General features: G+C 35.4%; 1 protein-coding gene across 5 annotated transcripts in view; it reads left to right on the plus strand.

Annotated features, from left to right (window-relative positions):
* Positions 1-21879, plus strand: part of LOC122711156 (fasciclin-2-like) — a 164491-nt gene that overhangs the window by 125264 nt on the left and 17348 nt on the right. For 2 of the 5 annotated variants that reach the window (XM_043929648.1, XM_043929674.1), the window contains exons 1-7: positions 4847-4963; positions 7838-8003; positions 9538-9561; positions 14064-14233; positions 14818-15083; positions 15823-16873; positions 17225-17677. In XM_043929648.1, coding sequence (XP_043785583.1) covers positions 4873-4963; positions 7838-8003; positions 9538-9561; positions 14064-14233; positions 14818-15083; positions 15823-16873; positions 17225-17677 — 2221 coding nt within the window. In that variant the 5' untranslated portion in view covers positions 4847-4872. Of the gene's footprint in view, positions 1-4846; positions 4964-7837; positions 8004-9537; positions 9562-14063; positions 14234-14817; positions 15084-15822; positions 16874-17224; positions 17678-18394; positions 20762-21879 lie in introns of those variants that run through there. The other 3 variants (XM_043929684.1, XM_043929656.1, XM_043929664.1) reach the window with 3 other exon arrangements.

Here is a 21879-nt window from a genome sequence, read left to right on the forward strand (position 1 = left end):
TCTTCTTCCATCTTCTTCTTCATTCAGCCCTGTTTTTATCTCCCTCTGTTCCTTTATTTCCTCTTGATGTATCTATCTTCTCCTGTTCCATTTTCCTTGGCCTCTTTCTTTATCCCATCTTGTATTTCCTCTTCCTAGCTCCTCTTCCTGACCCCTTTATCCATCTCTGTCGCATCCCCTCTCGATCCATTTTTCCATCCCTTCGATTCTGATCCCTGACTGATTCTCAGAGCCGTTTTCTTACCCTCGAGGGCGAGTCTGATGAAGCCTCGGGCCAATTACCGGATTTCTTCGCGAAAATCTCCGAGGAAAACGGACGGGGTGGGATGGAAGATAGGGGTGGCCCGCTAAAAACGATGAATTCGCGAATTTCGGAGGGGGGGAGGCATGGATAAAGGCACCACCCCATTTTAAGCACACGAGGGAGACGAGAGGATGAATCGACTGGACGAATTTGTAAAACGATTATAGGATCCATACGAATGGATCCTCGACCATTTTTCGTCCACGAATCCCGGTCGAATGAGTTTCGTATAACATAATAATGATAGAGGGCGAAGCGATGAGTGGGCGTTTTTCCGCGCTGTCTTCCGATGGCCTGTTATGACGTAATAGGCGATGTGTTTCGCAGTGTAATAAATTATGGCACGGTTTTTGGGGTCGACGACGTCCATTGTGCCGGACGAAATATTGCTGTTACGGTGAGATATTAATGGTATATACGATACATCGACAGAAAACAAAGTGGTGGAATTAAAAGAGGAAGATGATGGAAGGGATAACGTTTTTTTTTTTTTTTATTTGTTTACTCGTGACCCGAATATTTAAAGAGACCCTGAAAGAGATATATTAAGGAAAATTTAATTCGTATATTTTTTTAAATACATCGATATATAAATGGCGATATTTAAATATAAAATTAAATTGTAATGATGCTTCGATTTTAAATCGTATCGTTCAAGTATCGCGCGAGACCCTTTGATGATCATAATTAACGTTATCGAAGATTATCAAGCTTGTATAATTGAGGTTCATTAATGGCATTCATAAATTATGCATTACTTTATTACTACATCTACGTTTATTATATGGGCAATCGAATAAAGATCGATTCCTGCTATTTGAATAATAATAATAAAATTATGGATGATACTGAAACATCTAAGGTAATTTATCTCATCCATTCCATACCCGAATTACGAAATTTCAAAATAGCTGGATAATTGCATTCAGGCGGGTCAACAACAATGAACTCCCGTGCCTCTTATGCCTCGTGCAAACAATTAAGATTTAACGATAATTGATAGCGTTTAAAGCGCGAGGGCTATCAAGGCGGGGCGCAGTTCCAACCGGAAATTTCGTTAAATCACGAGATAATGGAGCAACGATAATGGCTATTCGTGAGAAATTCGGCCGATCATTACCACGAGCATCTCATTTGTGTAATCGAACGTCGTGCTTTCCCCGATATCTTATATCATGGCCCGAAGAAATGTCTGGTTGAATGTCAGTGAATCTTTCGTTTTCCACCCTTGTGTCACGCGTATTTCCCTCCCCTTTTCCCGACTTTAAGCGATCCGGAAATGATGAATTCGCGAGCCTTATCGCGACCTCCGTGGCGTTGTTTCCCCAGGACAGCTTCCCAACAAATAAGCTGTCCCGATCCAGGGACGTTTCTCTCTCCAATGGGGTTGGTGTAATCCTTGTTGCGATGGCCAAACCTTTCCCTCTTGCTCGATTGCTGAACTTCTTATCGCGAAACGAGGAGACCATAAGACCGAAAATTGGACTTTCCGTTTGAATCATCTTCTGGTTCTGGTTTGGGGACTTTCCTCGAATTATGTACCGTCTGGTGGTTCACTCGTTAACTAAGTAAGTTACCTCTCTGGTTCTCTACCTCCTTCCTTGAGTATCATATTTTTTAATCGGATATGGAGAGGACACAGTCTTCCATTACGTTAGTGAAATAGTTTTCTTTTTCTTTTTTAATAGAAAGTTATGTGCGTTTCATTTCAAAATGACAAAAAGATAGAATTTTTTTTAAATTATATGCAGAATGGAATAACTTGAAGTAAGAAAATAGCGATGGCCCAACTTCTTTGATGGTACAATTTTCTTCAGTTGGTGATGTGTTTTGTATTATTTTCTTTTTAAAAAAATTTCCAAATTTTTCTTGGAATATGAAGGTAAATAATATTATAATTTTCTTTTAAATTTGGTAATAATTTTTTAATCACTTTATACAAAGACAGTAATGTATTTTTTAATTTGTATGATAATGTAATACCTGATAATATTGTAATAACTGATGGAATTGTTGTACGTAAAATTATTATGTTTTCTATTTATATTTCGTATTTGTTATTAACTTTCTTTTATTCCGCAATAAAACTTTATGACTTACGTGACGTTTGTGTACATAAATTAACGAAGAAATCTCAATAGATGAAGATATTCCGTACGTTATTGATTTTCTTTCATTTTATGATGAAAGTTTATGAATAAGGTAGATGTGTTTCATATTTGAGAGATATGTTAATGACGAAATCTGAATAGATCAGAGAGCTATGAATCTTGCAAAGCATAACGATTCCTTTTGCTCGGTTGAAATGGAATGAAGTAATGGAGAAAGTAATAGATGATGAGATTGTTACGTGAAGTTATTACATTCTTTGGTATTTCGTACTTGTCGTTGATTTTCTCTTATTCTATTCGACGAGAACTTATGAGTTTGGATACACGATGTTTGAATACATGTGTTAATAAATGAAAAAAAATTGAAGATTCTCTGGAACATAATGATTTTTCTTACATGTACATACATTGCAAAAAAATATTAATAAAAATTTTATCCACAGAAATATTAATATTTATCACGATTCTTTTCGTATTAATGAACAAATTTTGACACGTTCAATAATACATTGTATCAACTGGAAGAGTAGAAAACGAATTAAAAAATGAATTGAAACAATTATAACAAAATTTCTGCTAAATTTAAACAAAATTTAAATAAAAATCCCACGATTATAATCAATACACGAATACTTAAGATATTAAAATACCTAAAAATTCGCAACCCTCTAAATATTTATTAAAACCTCCCTCGCACCTTCTTGTTCCCCATACCATTGCAATTTCTTTCGCGCTACAAACAAGCCATACAAAATCAACCTGCCAAAGAAAGTATCTCGCCCATCCGTCACGTAATCATCCCTTATTTTTCCCCTTAATCCACCCTCCGACATTTTGCGAAACGCGTCGTCTTAAAAAGTTCGATATCTCGGTAACGAGAGTCTCGCCCCATCATCCGCCTCAATTAAGTAAGTTTCGTCCCAGACGCCATTCGCCGGCGCCTTTCCTCGCGTCCTTGCCCTAACCACCGACCGGAAATTATATATGCAACCCAAAGCTTTCTTCCCTTTAATTTCGTTCCACGGGCGTTACGCGTGTCTCGTTCGTCTACGATGGACGATGTGTTTGCCCCTCTTTCGTTGAATTAATTGCCGCACACACCAATTTTCAACATCCAACCGCGTAACGCTTGTCCCACGAGCAAAACTGCGATGCTGTAAAACGAGAACGCCATTTTTTTCTCTGCCTCCCTCTCTCTCTCTCTCTCTCTCTCTCTCTCTCTCTCTCTCTCCGTTTTTTTCCCAGTCTCGTTCCATTTGACACAATTTCAATTTTCGTGCAACATGTGCACAGGTTACGTCACTCGCGAATTCGCGTCACACGAGGTAGGATTGCCGGATGAACAGATGTTCCTAGTTTTTTTCACCGAATCGCGATGCTGATTGTTATGAGAATCAATTGGTAGAAATGTTTGTCGAGTAGTTGGATATTCGTTGTTTGGCAAACGTTTAAAATGATTGTTGTTGATCAGTTTCTTCGGTTTTTTAAATAAATATACGTGCATTCTTAATTTGAGCGATGTTACTCGGTCGTTGATGATTTATTAATATTGTAAATTTATAATATATTATATTATATTATATATATTATATTATATATATTATATTATAAATTTATAATAATAGTATTGTAAATTTATAATAAATTTTGATTAAATTCAAGGAGGAAAGATTCAAAAATATATGGAAAATATGAGATACAAATTAGAATGAATTACTCACGATTCCTTCACGAAATCAAATTTGAAGATTGCTCCATAAAATGATATATTTCTAGCGAAAATTTCATTACAAGATTGCTCGCGATATCTCTTGAAAAATAAATCTCGATATATCTTGTCGGAAATTGTTGTTCACGATGCCTTGGCGAAATCAAATTCTTCCACAATTTCTAACTACAAGATCAAATTACGGTAAATTATTCGGTAATATCTTCGAAAGCAGTAAATCGTCTCAGCATCCCAACGCAAATTGGATTGCGATGTCTTCGAAATTACATTAATCCCATTGAAAAAATTCTTCTTCAATCCCGAATGCGAACTGTATAATAATATACACTCGTGTGAAATTGTTCTCGATTGAAATCAAATTCCCTCTTCACAATTTCTAACTGGGAGATCTAATTCTTCAAGTAATATCTTTCAAAGAGATAAATTAAGAATCTTCCTCCTCGAAACGAAGAATTTCCATGAATTTCCATCAACTTCATCGCAAAATTTGCAAAATTATTCGCAATACTCCGGGATTCGACTGGAGGAGGCGCACAGAACCGTTTCCTAGTTAGACCAATTCCGTACTTTCGCTCGTCACGATTAATTAGCTTAATTCTGGCTTCCTGTTGTTGCGTACCGTGCGGTGCACCCGTTGCGTGTCACGCTGGCATAACCAGCCGCATTCCAGCATCATAGTTGACGCACGTGTGTCGTCGTAAAAGCACCCGTGGCATCCCGCCGCGAGGATGAGCGCCGTCGAGACGTCGATCTGCATTTCCGTGTTGTGCGTATACATCCTTAAAGCCACATCACCGATACGCATTGTTAACCGTTTGGGTAAGAGAAATTGGGTAAGATTGAATTGGACGCCGTGTCTTCCTCGTGTGCATTAATGATACTCGTGATATTGTTAGGTATGACGAGACAGTATCAGAATCTGAGAGACTGAGTATGTTGTACTCAACTTGATACAGAGTTTTGAAAATAGATGTTTTCATTTATTGATATCCAGAATGATATTGGGGATATAAATGTTTGAAATTATGCCCAAAGTGCAAGAAATTCGTTGAAATTTTTCTTTAATTATTTTGAAGAAACTATATATATTTTATATATATTTTATATATTTTATATATTTTAAAAAAACTGTTTAAAAGCATACAGTTACATTTACAATATTATCATTACTGATCAGAGGAATCGAAACGGCTGCAAGTTCAAATGAAGATATATGCGTCGACATTCGCAGACTAGTTTGATTTCTTTTCTAAATTGCTAGAACCTAGGTGAAATATTCACTCGAGTAACTTTGTCGTCGTGTCACGAATACCTCGAATCGTTGTGATTAGGGGTTTGCAACTTGAAAGCACTTGTGACTCACGATAATACCGTATGACAGAGGTGTATGATCTCGTGGAAGCAAGTTATATGAGTCAGACAATTTTCTCCAACCCCTTTAGTACACGTAATTCTTTTTCCCTCTTTCGTATCGTTCCTCTTCCCAATCGTTTTCCGTTTGAAGTTATTTTATTTTATTCTCACATAAAGTAATAAATTTAATAGAAAAATAATTTGAGAAAGGAAGTGAATTATTATCTCATTCTTTTAAAAAATAGTTCCAAAAATTTATCACATACATTTAATAATCTATTTGTCTCGACAAGATACTATTATCGAATTTATTACGTACATCTTTTTTTCAATTTAATACCCCTTGATAATACCAAGACACGCAAAATGAATTGTTATTAATTTTATTGCTAGAGACCTATTAAAATAAAAAATTAAAGATTGTTAAAAAATTCGAGCGTGGATATCTTGTTTACACATTTACATTGAAAATCAAAAAATCGAATGATAAATAATCACAATTAAAATTTTTTCTGTAAAAAAAAAAATGTAATCAAATAATAATCACTTACAATTAAAATGATTCGATTAAAAATTATCGTATTTCTCCGCGTATATTATTTTTACTTTATAAACGTTCCTCATTTCGCAGATGAAAATAATTCCTCTTCCTCAAAAAAAAATGAGAAAAACTCGTGTCGCGACACATCACAGAGGTCAGACCTGACTGACGACATTTTTCCAGGTATACCATCACGTGTTACGGTGTTCTGAAAAAGAGTCGTAAACCACAGACAATTTTTTTCAACCCCCGTGACTGCTCTTTGTTCACGTACCCGTTATTCTCTCTGTTTGCGCACATTTTTCTGTGTCAATTTGCACCACTTTTTACCCGTCCTCACCCTCTGTTGCGCTGCCCCTGCATTTGCTTCAAGATACGGTAGAAGTTGTCGCAATATGTTCCCGCAAACGGTTTTGTATTCGTAAAGAGAATGTAGACACGTCGTATGATCATAAATTTTAAAACGCGGTATATATTTCCCCTTTCAAAATAGGTAAATGACGTTTTAAAAATCTTTTTCTTTGTTACTTTGATATTGTTACTTTCCACGATCAAATGTGCAATTTTTTTCTCGTTTTTTGGCTTTCATTTTTATTTTTATTTTTATTTTTTTTTTTTTCTTTTGCGAATAAAATCGGCCGTAAAAATTGCTTTGTCCATGCACGTTGCCCATTGTCCCTGAAATTAAAGAAATGTCAAAAAAAGTGATCATGAATTTTCAAACATCTAAAGAATCTTAATTTTTAATTGAAATTGATGAATATTTTAATGAATTTTATATAGCCATTATCATAATTTTATTATAAGAATCATCAATTTATATTATCATTTAATTGTAAATCATTCACAATTTTTCATCTTTGTGAATAAATTATATTTTTATAACTAAAAAATTTAAAAAAAAAAAAGATAATTTAATTGATATTCTTAAAATTTTCTCATCGAATATCAATAAAATAAATAAAATCATATCTAATTAAGAATAATTTTCCTCGTTTCAACTTCCATTCAAACTTATTCTTGAAAAAGAAAAAATTTTCACATTTAATTTTAAACACTGGTTGGATCTCGTTATTCCATTAAAATTATTCTATTAAAACGCGACATGGCATTGGAAACACGCAAAAGCATGCACTTAGTTGCGAAAATACGTATATAATTGTAAACCGGATATGCGTATTTTTCATATGCGTTTAAAAATGTAGTAGAAAAAATCGGTGTCGATTTCCATATAAAAGTATCGTTGTTGCAAAATTGTCCGTCAAGGCTTAAACCAGCATTTTCAGGTCGTGATCGAAAAATTCCATGCGTTTTTCCTTACATTAGGTAACCAAGAAAAGTCTTGTTTCTTTTTCTGGCGAAAGAAAAAGATGCAAGAAATATAGGAAAGAAAATTGTATTCCTTGGAATAATTATTTACTCTGTTTACAACAAAAAGAAATGATAGATAATTCGTATGATAATTCAAAAGAAGAATATTAATCAAGAAGAAAAATTAATCAAGAAATTTTCATTTTTCCCGTGAGCAAATTCTTTGAAAGTACTTTTTTTGCTGTCCTAGATTCACAAAAAATGTCTAGAATATTTATCAAGATTCCTCTCTCTTATTATTATTCAGTTATTCATTTAGTCAGATTAAAAAGATTGGCAAAAATAAAAATTCCTCCAAAGAAATTTGGGACATAAATAATCCAGATTATTTGCTGTTTAATATTATTCCATTTTTTCCTTTCCTTCTCTAAACAAAATGTACATTTCGATATAATAATAAATATATCATACCTTAATTTTGTTTACAGTTTACGCTGCCGAGCCTTCCTTGGAGATTCTTCCGAGTGGAGAGACGCAGACGAAGGCAATCGGATCCAGCATCATTCTGACGTGCAATCCAAAGGTCGAAGACACGAAACTGATCTCTGATATGCAATGGATCGATCCGCAAGATCGTGTGATCGAGCCTTTGAAGTGAGTATCATTGATAAAATATATATTTAGATTCTATTATTTTTTAGTAATAATTCTTTGTAACTTTTTCAAATATCTTGGCTCCTTGCTATTATAAATATTTACGTATATAGTATATTCTCGTCTGAGGAGGATTTATGAAAAATGTAATTGAGTTATTGCAGAGAAAGAATTGGAATTTTTAGCAACGTTAATGATTTTGAAATACGATCTATTTTATAATGAATATCTATTTTCTATTTTTAGTTGATTATTAACAAGTTCATCTATTTTTGGAAAATTCTCCACGAAATTTTATCAGGAAGGAACTTAAACTGACAAAAGATATATTTGTTATTGTCTAAAGTAAAAAATATAATTAGAAATGAGAGATTAATTCCACAAGAACAATATTTAAACAAAGTTTTGACTTGTATATAAAGAATAATACGATTACAATTTTATGGAGAAATTTTGAATTTTAAATTCATTTTAAATGAAACTTTGAAATTCATAAATTGATTTAACTTATTTAAATTTAGATGAACGAAAAAAAAAAAAGAGAGAAAAGAAAATGTATATAAATTCATATTAAATTTTAGTTTTATTCGATTAAAAAAAGAAGATTAAAGCAATATTTATTCCAATTTAACACGTAATTTCTCATATGTAAAACATATTAAAGTCTTCTGCGAATTTCAATAAATGTAAAAATAAAAATTATATTCGAATATTCTTTTTTCATAAGATTATTAAATTTCGTGGATTCGCAAAAATATGATGCGCAGATTTAACGTCATAATTCAAGCAAGTTCTCCCGCTGGGCGAGAGAAATGTAAAAAGAAAAAGAAAAAAAAATGTCACGATGGTGCAAACAAACGTTTTTCAAGTCAGACGAGGATATACGAGCAAGGAAATTCACGCTTTTGAGCTTTTTTGACAATAACAAAGCCACCTTTAGCAATATTAAAAAAAAAAAAGTATAATGGGTATGATGTAATTCACAGAGTATAAAATGATTTTTTTCTTAAAGTCACAATTGAATAAATCAAATTTATTTCTCTCCCTTTTATTGCATCATATCTTCTCAAAAATCTAAAAATCAATTGCATTTATGATTTAATTCATGTCTCGTTTTGTCCATTAATTTTTATCATTTTATCACTTTTTTGATTATTAGAATTATTCCCTAACTATCTTGAATAACATTTGTCATTTATTATAAAAAATATAAGATAACAATTTAATAAAATAATCTTTCCATGAAATTTAATTTATTTCTACAGAAAAAAGAAAAATAAATCAAAATAAATCAAACTATAATTGCAAAAGAAAAAAAGCTACACGAGGAACTTTTAATAAAAATTGATGCTTAATTAATTATCTCTTTTTCCGTTAAAAATTTACATCATACCCATTATACATGACTAATTAACGTAATATAATTTTTTTTTTACAATTTTTTTCTCTCTCTCTGAAATAACACACGAATAGAAAACACGACAAACACTTAGCACTAATTATAACAAATTTCTGTCACTTGTTTTGCACACAGACTCGTCGTTTTGCCGATCGAAAGGCGAGTATACAAAACTCAATTCAAGACTTTTACACGCAACCACCCAGTAGACACCCAGTAGTGTCATTGCCAATCTCCCTTTGTTTTGCGATGATTGTTCCCTAAATATATACATATATATACTATAGATTTTGTTCGAATAAATTTAATGGATAATTTTAAAATCTAAAATAAATACAAAAGTTAATATGTAAGAATATTTATCGAAGCTTATCCTTGAAGTTGTAAGAAATTTAATTTTTCACTAGATAAAGTAAAACGATAAAATACTCGTGACGATAAGTATAATATTCCTTTCGTTTAATACGAAATTCTTTTTCCCTTTTCACAATGGAATATAAAATAGACTGTAAAAAATTAATAAATTTATGAAAAATTTAAATACACAAATACTTACGTGATATGCAATAAGACGTAAAAATATTCAAAGCAAAATCCATGTTATGATCTTAAAGGATAAGAAAAATCTTTATTTCGGTTTCATTTATGTAAATATACTCGTAAAAAATTCGTATAAAGATATCCGCTTGAGGAACGGTCTTATATGGAATATGGAACATACAGAGAAAAATATTTTTTATAACAACCCACATCACATCAATTTCGAATTGAATCGCATATAAACGATAAGCTTCGTTTTTGCAATTTCATTTTATCAACTTCTGTATTTGTTTCAGTTTCTAGAATCACTCTTTAAATTTCCCATCCACTTCATCCGAGAAACTCTGTACATCTTTACGTATATACATAGAGTTACTTTAGAGTTCACCCCCGTTTACGAAAACTTAGAAGACGTTGTCCTTCTTAGCTATGCCTTATATATATATATATATACTTTCGTAATACGTATACATACACACATACACGCACAAACAGATACCACCACGCACCGTGCACACCCCTTGCAAACCATCAACCACCCCTACTCTTTCACTCTCGTGGCTGATTTACGTCTACTACAGCCCCTGTACGGAGCACTTAATTGCTGCAGGTCCGCCCAATTGTTCCGCGAGCTAAGCGTTGCTCATTAAGCTGTTCGAGAAAGTTTTCCGCCTTCCGTGGCCAAACTGGCTTCGCGTTGTATTTGAACGGCTAAACCGAGCCAAACTAACAACCCAAAAGCCGCATGTAACGCGGCCTGATGCAAGAAAATTCACGAGCAAAGTAGAGAGGTTAAACGATGCTTGGCTTGCGTTATAGTGTGTTATTCTTATGACATATAATCGTGGCTACCTGAGCAATTAATACTTGGACTGTGTAATGCCCCGTGTGCCGTATAGACGACGGGTCGATTGTTACCCTGACTTTGAAAGGAAATCTTATGATGTATTTACGAACTTGTATTTCTAAATTTTTTTTTTTTTTTTTTAAATTAATGGCAAAGGATATATTTTTTTAACGATTGTTATATATTTTTAATTTTTTAAAAAGTATTTTATTTTCTATTAAATTTAAATAAATAATAAAAAAAGTAATAGTAATAATAGTTTTTCGATGTATTTTTTCTTTCTGAAACAGTAAAAATATCGATTATGGAATAAAATTGGAATAAAACTGAATTCGAGAACATTTTCGAAACATTCAAGTCAGAACTATAAAATCAGACAAAACTGCTCGTGATCGCGATAGGATAAATGTTTACAGTGTAAACACGCTGCTCTGGTTTGAAAGTATAACAATCCTAAGATATGAATTGTTATCGACCTGGCGTCTGTTATGGATAAATGTTGTTTTCCACGATATTCAGAATAGACTTACAATCTTAAAAAGACTTACTTTGCGATTGGAACTTTTTATTTCTTTTCTCTAATAAATTTTTACGAACTATATACAATATGTATTTCACGTATATAACAAGAATATAATCCTTCCCAAACTCCAACAAAGTATACATACAAAACACTAATATAAAATCGTATCCATCGTTAAACGAAAAATCGAAAATCTCGAAAGAGTTAATCGCTTAAAAGGAATTGAAACGAAAGCGCTACTTGCGAGAAAGACAACGGAAGGAGACATCTAGCGGCGATAAATTGAAATATCCTCGAACACCTCGAATTCCTATACGTCAAAAAAAAAAAAAAAGAAAGAAAATATCGCTCCGTTACACCAATCATACCGTGAAAATATACATCGATTACTTCACCACCCTTTCTAACCCGCTCTTTTCTCTTTTTTTTTTTTTTTCCTCCACTACACCCACGCAAAGGTAAAGTGGCCTCGAGCGCATCCAATTGATTCCAAGCATGTGATAGCAGCCATTTGATCGCACGTATACGCCAACAATTAATCAAAACGCATACAGAACGTTCAGCCCAAGTACCCTTTCGTGCCCAACCAGGCCTGGATCAACAGAGAGACGATCGTATCCATTATCCATCCCACATCCGCTCGCGTGTCTTCTCTCTTCCGATATCGAGGATCGAACCTCGGTGGCTAAATAATGTATCGCGGCGCGCGTCTTGCAAATATTGAACACTCCCCTCCCTCCCACCCGTGATCAAACAATCCAACGAGCATTAACCTCGGTAACTGATTCGTCGGATCGCGTGTTTGCACGATTACGCGTAGCCCGGCCGATTTGCATAATTATGTCCGCTCGTCGCGGCGAATAACGGCCGATAAATTCGCCGAGGGACCCGTGTATTCGAGGCCGAGAACCGTTTCATTAATCGTACTTAAGGCTCCGGTGTTCCTCGATTAGGCAAGAAGAAAGGGGTATTATTGCATAATCGTCAGCCCAGTCCCTCCTCCCCTTCATTGTCGTACGTAATACCTACGTAAATTTTGACAGAGTTGCACACCACCACGTGGACGAGATGGATCAATTTTCGTGATCCTATACATCCACGCAGCGTATATCCACTTGGTAATTTTTGAATTTGTTTTAATTTTTGAATTTAGTTGCGTCGTGATTCAGTAGAAAGAAAAGTCGTGTAATACGAATTTTCACCTAATTTTCTTCTCGCTATCTCTAATAGCGAGACCCATTTCTCTGGAATGGAGAATATTAGGCAAATGCAAAATTTTTGTCGGAGAAATCGAGAATCAATTTAGAGAATTTTTACTTGATTTCGTATTCTTCCGGAAGACGATTATGTTAAAATATAGAAATAAGAAGCTTATTTAATTAAATAATGAAGTGTATACAGTATGCCAATCTGAATCATTCCTAATTAAGTGTTATATTACGATGTTAAACGTAAATAAACTTGCGTAAAATTAAAACAAATGGGATCGTACATTAATTTCTGATCCATCGAACCCACCGATCTTAAGAAAATATCGGTATCGAGTTTCCAATCTAACAATCAGTAACCCAACTCTAATTATTTTTCCCCCCCGGATCGATCGATCATTGGATCCTCCCGTTTCCCAATTCGAAAGGGTTCATTAAAGCGTATCTCTGCAGACCTAGCCGTTTCCAATTGGTATCGAAGCTATTCATTACGGCGCGATTCAGCATCTCTATGCACCAGAACCTTATCTTCGATCCAGTATCCTGTCACGCGGTGTGTTGTTAAATTGTGTGAATCCATGTGAATGCGTCTCGTTTGTACCCCAGTTTCCCGGTTTACGGTATGAAACAGCCAACGACCGAATTGTCCATTGCCACCTTTAAACCTTGGATAAGGGCCGACAAACCTTCTTCAACCTCTTTAACACCGTGGTCTCTTGATCCCGCCCCGATCTTCTTCCTTTCTCTTCCACAAGTCGAGTTCTAAAAGATCCCGATCGAGAACTCGGGTTGAACTCTCCTCCTCCTCCTCTCCCCCACCCCGGTCATCGATCCGAATTCGACGCCGCGCCGTGTTCACCGCGTGTACAAACCCCAACCTCGTAACGATATTTCACCGATATCGGCTCGGTGTTTCGCGCTAGAATACGGATTAGATGTTTTGCCAACGATTTATGCGCCCCGAATATTTGGAACGTTCGGATATTCCGAGGGAATAAAGTGTTTCGTCGCTGGTTTTTGGTTTATATAATCGATTTTTACGACACTTAATAGTCGAGTTATATCGTTGAAAATTCATATCGTGAGTTTATGTATATGACATGAACATATAATATAAAAATATTGTTTGGTGATAAAATATTGGCAATGGTTGCGGTCTTCTCAGTTTTGAAGGATTTTTTCTTTTTTTATTTTTATTTTCTCTTGATTTCTAAGTAAATAGAAAATTCTGTTCTCATTTGTCAATTTCACGCTTCGATGTGAACATACGTGATAAATAAAGAATAAGGAATTCATGTTGGAGAATTCTTTAGTTAATATTTTGAAAATACGTATAAATAATTAAATCGTCGATTAGATTGATTTTAATTCGCGAAACACCGAGCCAATTTCTATTCATTGTGCAACACTCAATCCGAACATCTCTCACTCATCGTCATCACCATCATCGTTATAGTATGTTATCATCGTTGGAATGGTTTTGTGATAACACGATGAAAAATATGGATGTTTTAACAGTGATCTTTTAATTATCCCCATGTAGCAACATACCAGGCCATTCAAAGCCGCCGATGTACACCGAATTGCACCAGGATAACAGCTTGTCTTTGTTCTTCAACTCGCTGCAAGAGCAGCAGGCTGGGAAATACACGTGCAAAGCCACTTACGCGAATTCGATTCAATTGCAGAAGTCTGTGACGATCGATACCATAGGTGAGCAAAATAAAATTTGAATTTTCACCGATTCTGGATGTAATATTTTCCGTTTATCACTTTTCAAGAATCTTATACCGTATATCCATGTATATTCTGTATTTTAAATTGTATTCTGTATTTTAAATTGTTGAAGAGAGATTGAAACAAGTTTTTGAATGATACTCTAAAAATCTGTGTATATCTGTAAATATTAAAAATTTTAATATTAATTTATGGAAAGATGGTATATCAGATAATATTATAAATTTTACTGATTTTAAATATTATCATGCACGTGCACGACACAATTATTAAAATTTAATATTTATTAAAAACTGAATATTTAAATTCATTTCGAATAATTTTCTGAAAGAATTAATTCATGTGTAATATTATAAATTTCCATCTATCTTTTACTAAATTTTCTTTAGTTTCAAAAACGAAAATGATCTCGTTTGATTTTATTTTTTTCAATGCGAGACGAATGAAAAATCGTGTCAAACGTTCGTCAAATAAAGACCCGATGAATTCAAATCATCGTCGTCTCGAAATATAAAAGAAGCGCGAGACAGAATTATTGGAGAGTAATTACTGTTTCGCAGTTGCGATCACTTGGGACAATGCACCGCTCAATCAATACCCCATTCTGGGCGAGGACTTCGCTATTCAGTGCAAAGTGCGGGCAAGGCCTTCGCCTTCGGTCGACTGGTTGTACAACGGCGAATTAATTAAGACGAACGACCACTACATTATAGACACGTATGCACTGAAGATAAAGAACGTTCAAGAATCGGATGATGGCGTTTACACTTGCCGCGCTTCCGTATTTTCCACCGGTGAGCTCAAGGAACGACCTATCCGCGTCGAGGTGAGTTAAGCATCTTTACATCTTTCTTCTTCTTCTTCTTCAAAAATTATCCAGATTTTATTATATTATATCATGCATTAAATTCGTTTCATAAAAGAGAATATTATGAAATAATATCAACAAATTACTCCAAAATATCCACATGGTATTACAATTTTAACCCGCAATCTTTTCTTTGCTGGAAAAATTGATCGAAGCGGACATCCAATAAAAATCGAGAAGAAAAAATTCTATCACGGAGAAAGAGTGGAAACATAAAGGAGAAGAACTGTGGGGGAAAAGTAGTGAAACAAAATTACAAAGGATCCAATCTGTTTTCTCACGACTTTTACGTATAAAAAGCCAATGCATTCTCAAAGAAGCTCATTTATTAATTTCATATTCATGAGCACGAGAGAAGCTCGGAGCTCGGTATAAAAACACGAAAAACAAAGCAAGCATTTTTAAAAAAAAAAAAAAAAAAGCAAGAGAGGTAACGTCCAATTATAATAAGCAAACAACACGGTAAATAAAATGGGTGCACATTCAACGTAAAATCAAATATCTGACTGAATTTCGTACATACCCATTTCCTCCCTCCGGTTTGTATACACACGCAACCAGAGTGAACAAGCTCCACCATCCACCCTTTACAAAGCCTTGGCCGGGAGTGTGTATGCGCGGGCGCCAATTATTCCCAATCCGAGGCGTATAATGCCGCCACAGGTATGATGGAACAGGTTTGCGTTTCATTTAACAGGTCCACATACGGCCCACGGTGAGCGACGTGCCCAACGCCATAAACATGATCGAAGGAAACGACGCGAGTATAAACTGCGATGCCCGAGGCAAGCCGCCCCCAAAATTCACCTGGGTTAAATCGTTGACCCACCAGAATCTGTCGAACGCGGATCGTTTCTCGGTCGATCCGGACACGGGTGTGCTCACGATCACCAACGTGAACAGGGACGATGCAGGGGAGTACCAGTGCACGGCTACGAATCTGGCTGGCACCGCGAACACCAACATCATGGTGAACGTGATCGTGAAACCGAAGATCATCGAGTTCTTGAACAGCACGGTGGTCGAGGACAAAGAGGCCACGCTGGTGTGCAAGGCGTTCGGCAGGCCGCCGCCCCAAGTCACTTTCAGGAAGCTGACCGCAGAGAAGGCGTACGTTAAGGGTCCCCAATTGGACAACGACAGGATCATCCTCGACAACAGTGGCGATGACAGCGAGACAATCGGCACACTGACGATCACCCAGTCCCTCAGATCGAACGACGGATTGTACGAGTGTGTCGCGCAGAACGCCGGTGGTGACGCGCGTAGGATCGGCCATCTAACCGTCGAGTTTCCACCGTCTTTCGCCTCTATGTCGAACACAAGCGTCTGGTCGTGGGACCAGAAACCCGTGAACATCAGCTGCATAGCCGAGAGCATACCGAACGCCACCATACGTTGGACCATGTACGGCGATCAGAAGATCGACAACGACAAGATGATCACGCAAATTGGTAACGGGCCACGATCTATACTCACCATCGTCCTGGACAAGCGGTATTACACCACTTACAAGTGCATCGCGTCGAACGCGCACGGGACGCGGGAGCGGAACATCGAGTTGAGGGAGGCCACGAAGCCGGGAGAGATGTTGCAGGCGAAGATGGCGGAGATCACCGCGACCACGATTAGATTCGATCTTGTACCACCGAGTACGCATCCCGAGCAACCTCTCAGAACGATTACCGTGCAGTATAAGGAGGACAGGCAGACATGGATTGAGGCTAGGAACAAGACGTGGTCTGTCGGTGAGTGGAGGGAACAAAATTTCGACGTCATGTTGATTAATAATTAATAATTAACCCTTTGCGCTTGTGAGGCGACTCTCAGTCGCCATGGCGTTTCATGCGACAATTCTTTATTTTATTATGCTAGATCTCTAATTAACAAGAGCGTAATATTGATTTATGAATAGGTTCCTTAGCTCTCTTTATTTCTAGCAAGTGTATAAAATCATTTTAGACGCTCGTAAAGAATCGTCGAGCACGAAAGGGTTAACTCACCGTAAAAATCCATCCGACTTCTTCGATTATTATCGTATATACAACGTTAGGTATAATTCAATTTGTTGAATTCACGGGCTCTTTCGTCGTTTCCAGATTCGTACTACGTACTCGAAGGTCTGAAACCGCAGACTATGTACGAGTTCCGGTTCGCAGCTAGAAACGATGTCGGTCTTGGTAATTGGGGGGCGTTCTATCGCGAGATGACGCCCGGAAGGACGGTTCCTAACGAGCCAAAGATAGTAATGCCGACGGTGGAGTACGATCTGTCCAGGTACAGCAATCAATACGAGTTGAGCTGGCTGGCGCCGGCTGATAACGGCGAGCCGATCGACATGTACCAGATCAAATATTGCCAAATAAGACACGTTTCCGGCGAATGGGAGACGTTAGAGGATACCTGCCGAACGGAGGACATTAGGACGCAGGGAAGAATGAGGCATTGGTTGAGAAATCTCTACTCGGACACGTTCTACAAGGTCGAGTTGAAGGCGCACAACGCGATAGGTTTCAGTAAGCCTGGATCAGCGAAGTTTAAGACGGCCAGGGGTGAGTTTCCTCATGTTTTTTGATCTCTTTTCTTCTTTTTTTTCTCGGTCTTGTTTTTTTTTTTTTCTCTCTCTCTTTACACACAATCTTTAACCGTATTCTTCGAAACGTGTCCGTTTCGTTTTTCGCCATTTTTCTTCATCTTCTTCTACCGATTATTATCACCGTGCGGTATACATTTAATTAGTGCCCTTTTATCAAATCGTAATTTCTCTTTGAAATTGTTATTATTACGTTATATATTACATGTGCACGAGGCTATTGCACCGATATTGATATGCCCCTTCTTTTTTTTATTTTTTTACTTTAACCCGACGAGAGAGACCGTTTTACAATCACTTCGCCTCTGTTTTTTTTTTTTTTTTTTTTTTCTTTATTTACTCAAGGAGGAGGGAAAAGGGTTATTGAGGCATTTTTTTTTTTTTTCTACAAATCTTTTTTCTTTTCTTAATTCATGTGAAAATATGTTTCTACATATATATGCATCTTAAATCGATCAATTTTCTTTCTTAACGAATCAAGTGAAGAGTCCTCAGTCCCCTTGACCCTTGTAGAAGAGCAACTTAGATCAAATATCCGATAGCGATTCGATATATATATATATGGGCATCTTAGGCATATATTAGTTAATCTTACCCCTTTCTTTCAAAACATATTCAAAACACAACAAAAGAAAAAAAAAAACGATCCTTCTACAAGTCACTTTTTATCATTCAGAATCTACGGGCCTCAATGTGGACTACAATTTAGATACTTCCGCTGGAGGTACTCGCAAGCTCGCCGTGACCGCCATTGCAACAGCAATAACGATCCTATTCCTAGCTATTTAAAAGAGAATAAAGTAAAACGATTGAAAACTAAGGAAAAAATAAAAAAATAAAAAATAAACGATTAAAAAAAGAAAAATATAGAAAAATATAAAAGATCATCGTCAGGAACGGTCGCTGTTCACGTTCTAATCTTTCCACTTATAGTGTATACACGTTTAAAGAGAAGAAAAGTGATATGCGAATACGAACGTACTGTGTATGACTATATGCTATAGAGAGAGTACAATCAGGGACACGAACACAATTTTGGGTAAAAAAAAAAGAAAAAAAAAAGAGAAACACAGATAAAGAGAAAAAACGAAAAGAAAAAAAGAAAAAAAAAAGGAATTATATACGTATTTTCGTGTTCGACAAATTCTCACTTTTTCACTCCCGTATAAACAAGCGACGGTTTTCTGACGCGTGTCTGACTTTTGCAAAACACAGTCGAACATTTCGCTACTGTATTACGAGAAAAAAGAAACACACACACACACAAACCAAACATAAACCATACACATGCATAGATTATACATTAACGATTAATGTAAAATGAATCATTTAGACCGGTGCACAACATTCCGAGGTAGAAATGTTAGCGGATAAGTGGGGGTTGTTCGATGATGATGGAAGGTTTAGAAACGCAGTGAGAAACAACGAGAAAGATCGCGATGCTTCGTGAAATGGTTTGGATGATTTTCACGGTGTATTTGATCGAATTGTATCGAATTTCACGGTATATTTGTCGGGTATACTTGTTCGTGACGTTTTTAGCGAATATATATATATATCGGGACGTTTTTGTATTACGCGAAGGTAAAGTGCTTTTCTTTTGAGGATTCGCATGAACTGCCATCTGGTGATCGAAAGAGGTATATTCATTCGAATAAGAAATACTAAAGATTGATCGAAATATGATTTTTATGCGCGAGATCGAAAAAGAATGGAAGATATTATTTTGAAAATCGAAATTATTAATATTGATCTTATAATTTATTACTCGAACATTTTCAACAACGAATTAAAAGACTGTAAATTATGTTCGATTGTTGAAATCATTTCAAATCAATATAAAAATTTCGTGAAAATTAATGTTAGATTTTAACGAATGTGATAGTAAATTTTCATATTGTGTCGATGCAAAGCTTTCGAAAATATGAAATTGGCGCGTTGGTAAACGAAATGAACATTTCCATGGTCGTAAAACAACGTTCGAATGAAAATTACAAATTGCTCATTTGGCGAATTGCCAACGAAGAATATTAAAAGTGTAAATCGATCGAAATTATTCCATGAAAATTTTCAATGCTTAATCAGCATTGAAAATTCTGCAATAATCACGACTGACCCATTCTCGAATGCGAAACTCTTCCATCTCGAAAAATAGTTTATCGATACGATATTACCACGATCACCGATGCATCCAATGCATCTGCACATAAATTGCGAATCTATTTTAGCGTACAGTAAGGGCTTTTGCGGGTCTGACATATACGTACTGCCTTAAATTGCCAAATTTCTAGTGTTAGAAATACGCGCAAATCAGTGAAAACGAATGGTTACTATCGAACGGGCAACGAGCGTTCACAAGATCGGAAATATACGATTTTTCGATATAAACGGAATAAGATCCAATTTTAAACAGGCAGCCCGTATTATTTTGATTGTATTTTAACTATATCCATCGGATTCGTTAAAAATATTCTCTTGTTTCTCGCCACTTAGCAGAGTACAAATATTTTTGGAGAGTAATTTTTCGCGATTCTCGCGGTTCGATTTGCAACGAAACATTCGATATAATAAGAAGGAGAGGATAACGATTAACAAAAAGAAAAATTTAATATTCGTTGTTCATACGTAAAAATTTTAGAGATATGCGAGGTTTTGAAATTACGCGCTCGACACGGCTCGGAAAAATTTCGGCGAAATCGGCGTAGATCTCGATACGACTGAACCTCGATTCGCTCGAATCGATCCGAAATAATACGAAAGTAATCGAAATTTCGACCGATCATGGCCGAATTTTTCCGAAAATATTGAAATTGAATACGCTCGGGTCCCGATCGGAAAAATTCGGGCGAATTCGATCGAAAAAGAGATATGGAGATATTTCGAAATCTCTTCATCGATCTTGTTCGAATTTTTTCGATCTGTCCCGAAGTTTCGATTTCTGAACCTCAGCATATATTACTAATAAGAAGTATCGATGTAATTCGTTACCATTTCTCTACAGAGATACACGTCCGTTAAATAAAAATTCCAAAAATATCGGGAATCGTCCGCGAAAAAATCCGTTTTCGTCCGAGCTAAACTATATAATATATAACAAATGTGTGTGGCTAACTATTTTTTCTTCTTTGTTTGTGGGGTTTTTATTTTTTTTATTTTTTTTTTTTTTTTATTTTTTTTTATTTTTTTTTTTTACCAATTTTCTCGTCCATCTCGAGAAAGGGATATCCGTTTTCCACACGCTACACGTTTTTAGAGCCAAAGAGAAGGATACACTTGCAGATACTTAAATCACGATTCGCGTGTTCCTCGCAAAACTGACACTCCCACACTTCTCAAAAGAACTCGCGTTGAACACACAACGTTACACAATGATCATCGAACGATGATTAGGTTACACGAATAATCACGGGTTCTGAAAAAAAAAAAAAAGACATAATAAGTAAAGATAAATAAACAAATACTAAAACGAAACCCGACAGCATCCGCACGAAACGGGAAAAAAGCACCTTTTTTTCTTAACCATTTATACTTTTAGATTGCGCCTAAAAATTAGTTTTCTTAGCTGGGTTAATTTTCAGCTAATCGCATATACGATTTTTTCTCTCCTCTTGTGTATGGTTTTTTAATACATTTTTGTTTTTTTTTATCTTTGTTTTTTTTTTTTTTTTTTTTAAATAATTGTTTCTCTCTGGGAAAATTGATTAACTTTTTTACCAAATCATCGGACTTAGTCCTGCTTGACTAGCTCTTGGACCATACGTGTTTAGTGCGCATGATGTGTGTTATTATTATTATTACGGTTATTATTATTATTATTATTAATATTATTATTATCATTAATTTTATCATTGCTATTAGCGTTATTATTATTATGATTATTATTATTATTATTCTATTATTCACTGCGTACATAGCCGCTACGATTTACTATAATTACTTATTATTATCATCATTATCATCATCATTATTGTTATTATCATCATCGTCGCTACATGATATTATTAAATATTCTCATCAATTAGTTTTACCGTTCACACCAATCTTGTATACCATGTGTGTATTCGTCATTACCATTAGTATTATCGTCAACAATCGTCACGATTATCGTTTTAAAAGAAAAAAAAAAAACGATAAATTTTATTGTCGCCACGCGCATTCGCC

The sequence above is a fragment of the Apis laboriosa genome, unplaced genomic scaffold (assembly GCF_014066325.1).
Source record: "Apis laboriosa isolate Shangri-la unplaced genomic scaffold, ASM1406632v1 scaffold111_cov153, whole genome shotgun sequence".
Classification (NCBI taxonomy): Eukaryota; Metazoa; Arthropoda; class Insecta; order Hymenoptera; family Apidae; genus Apis; species Apis laboriosa.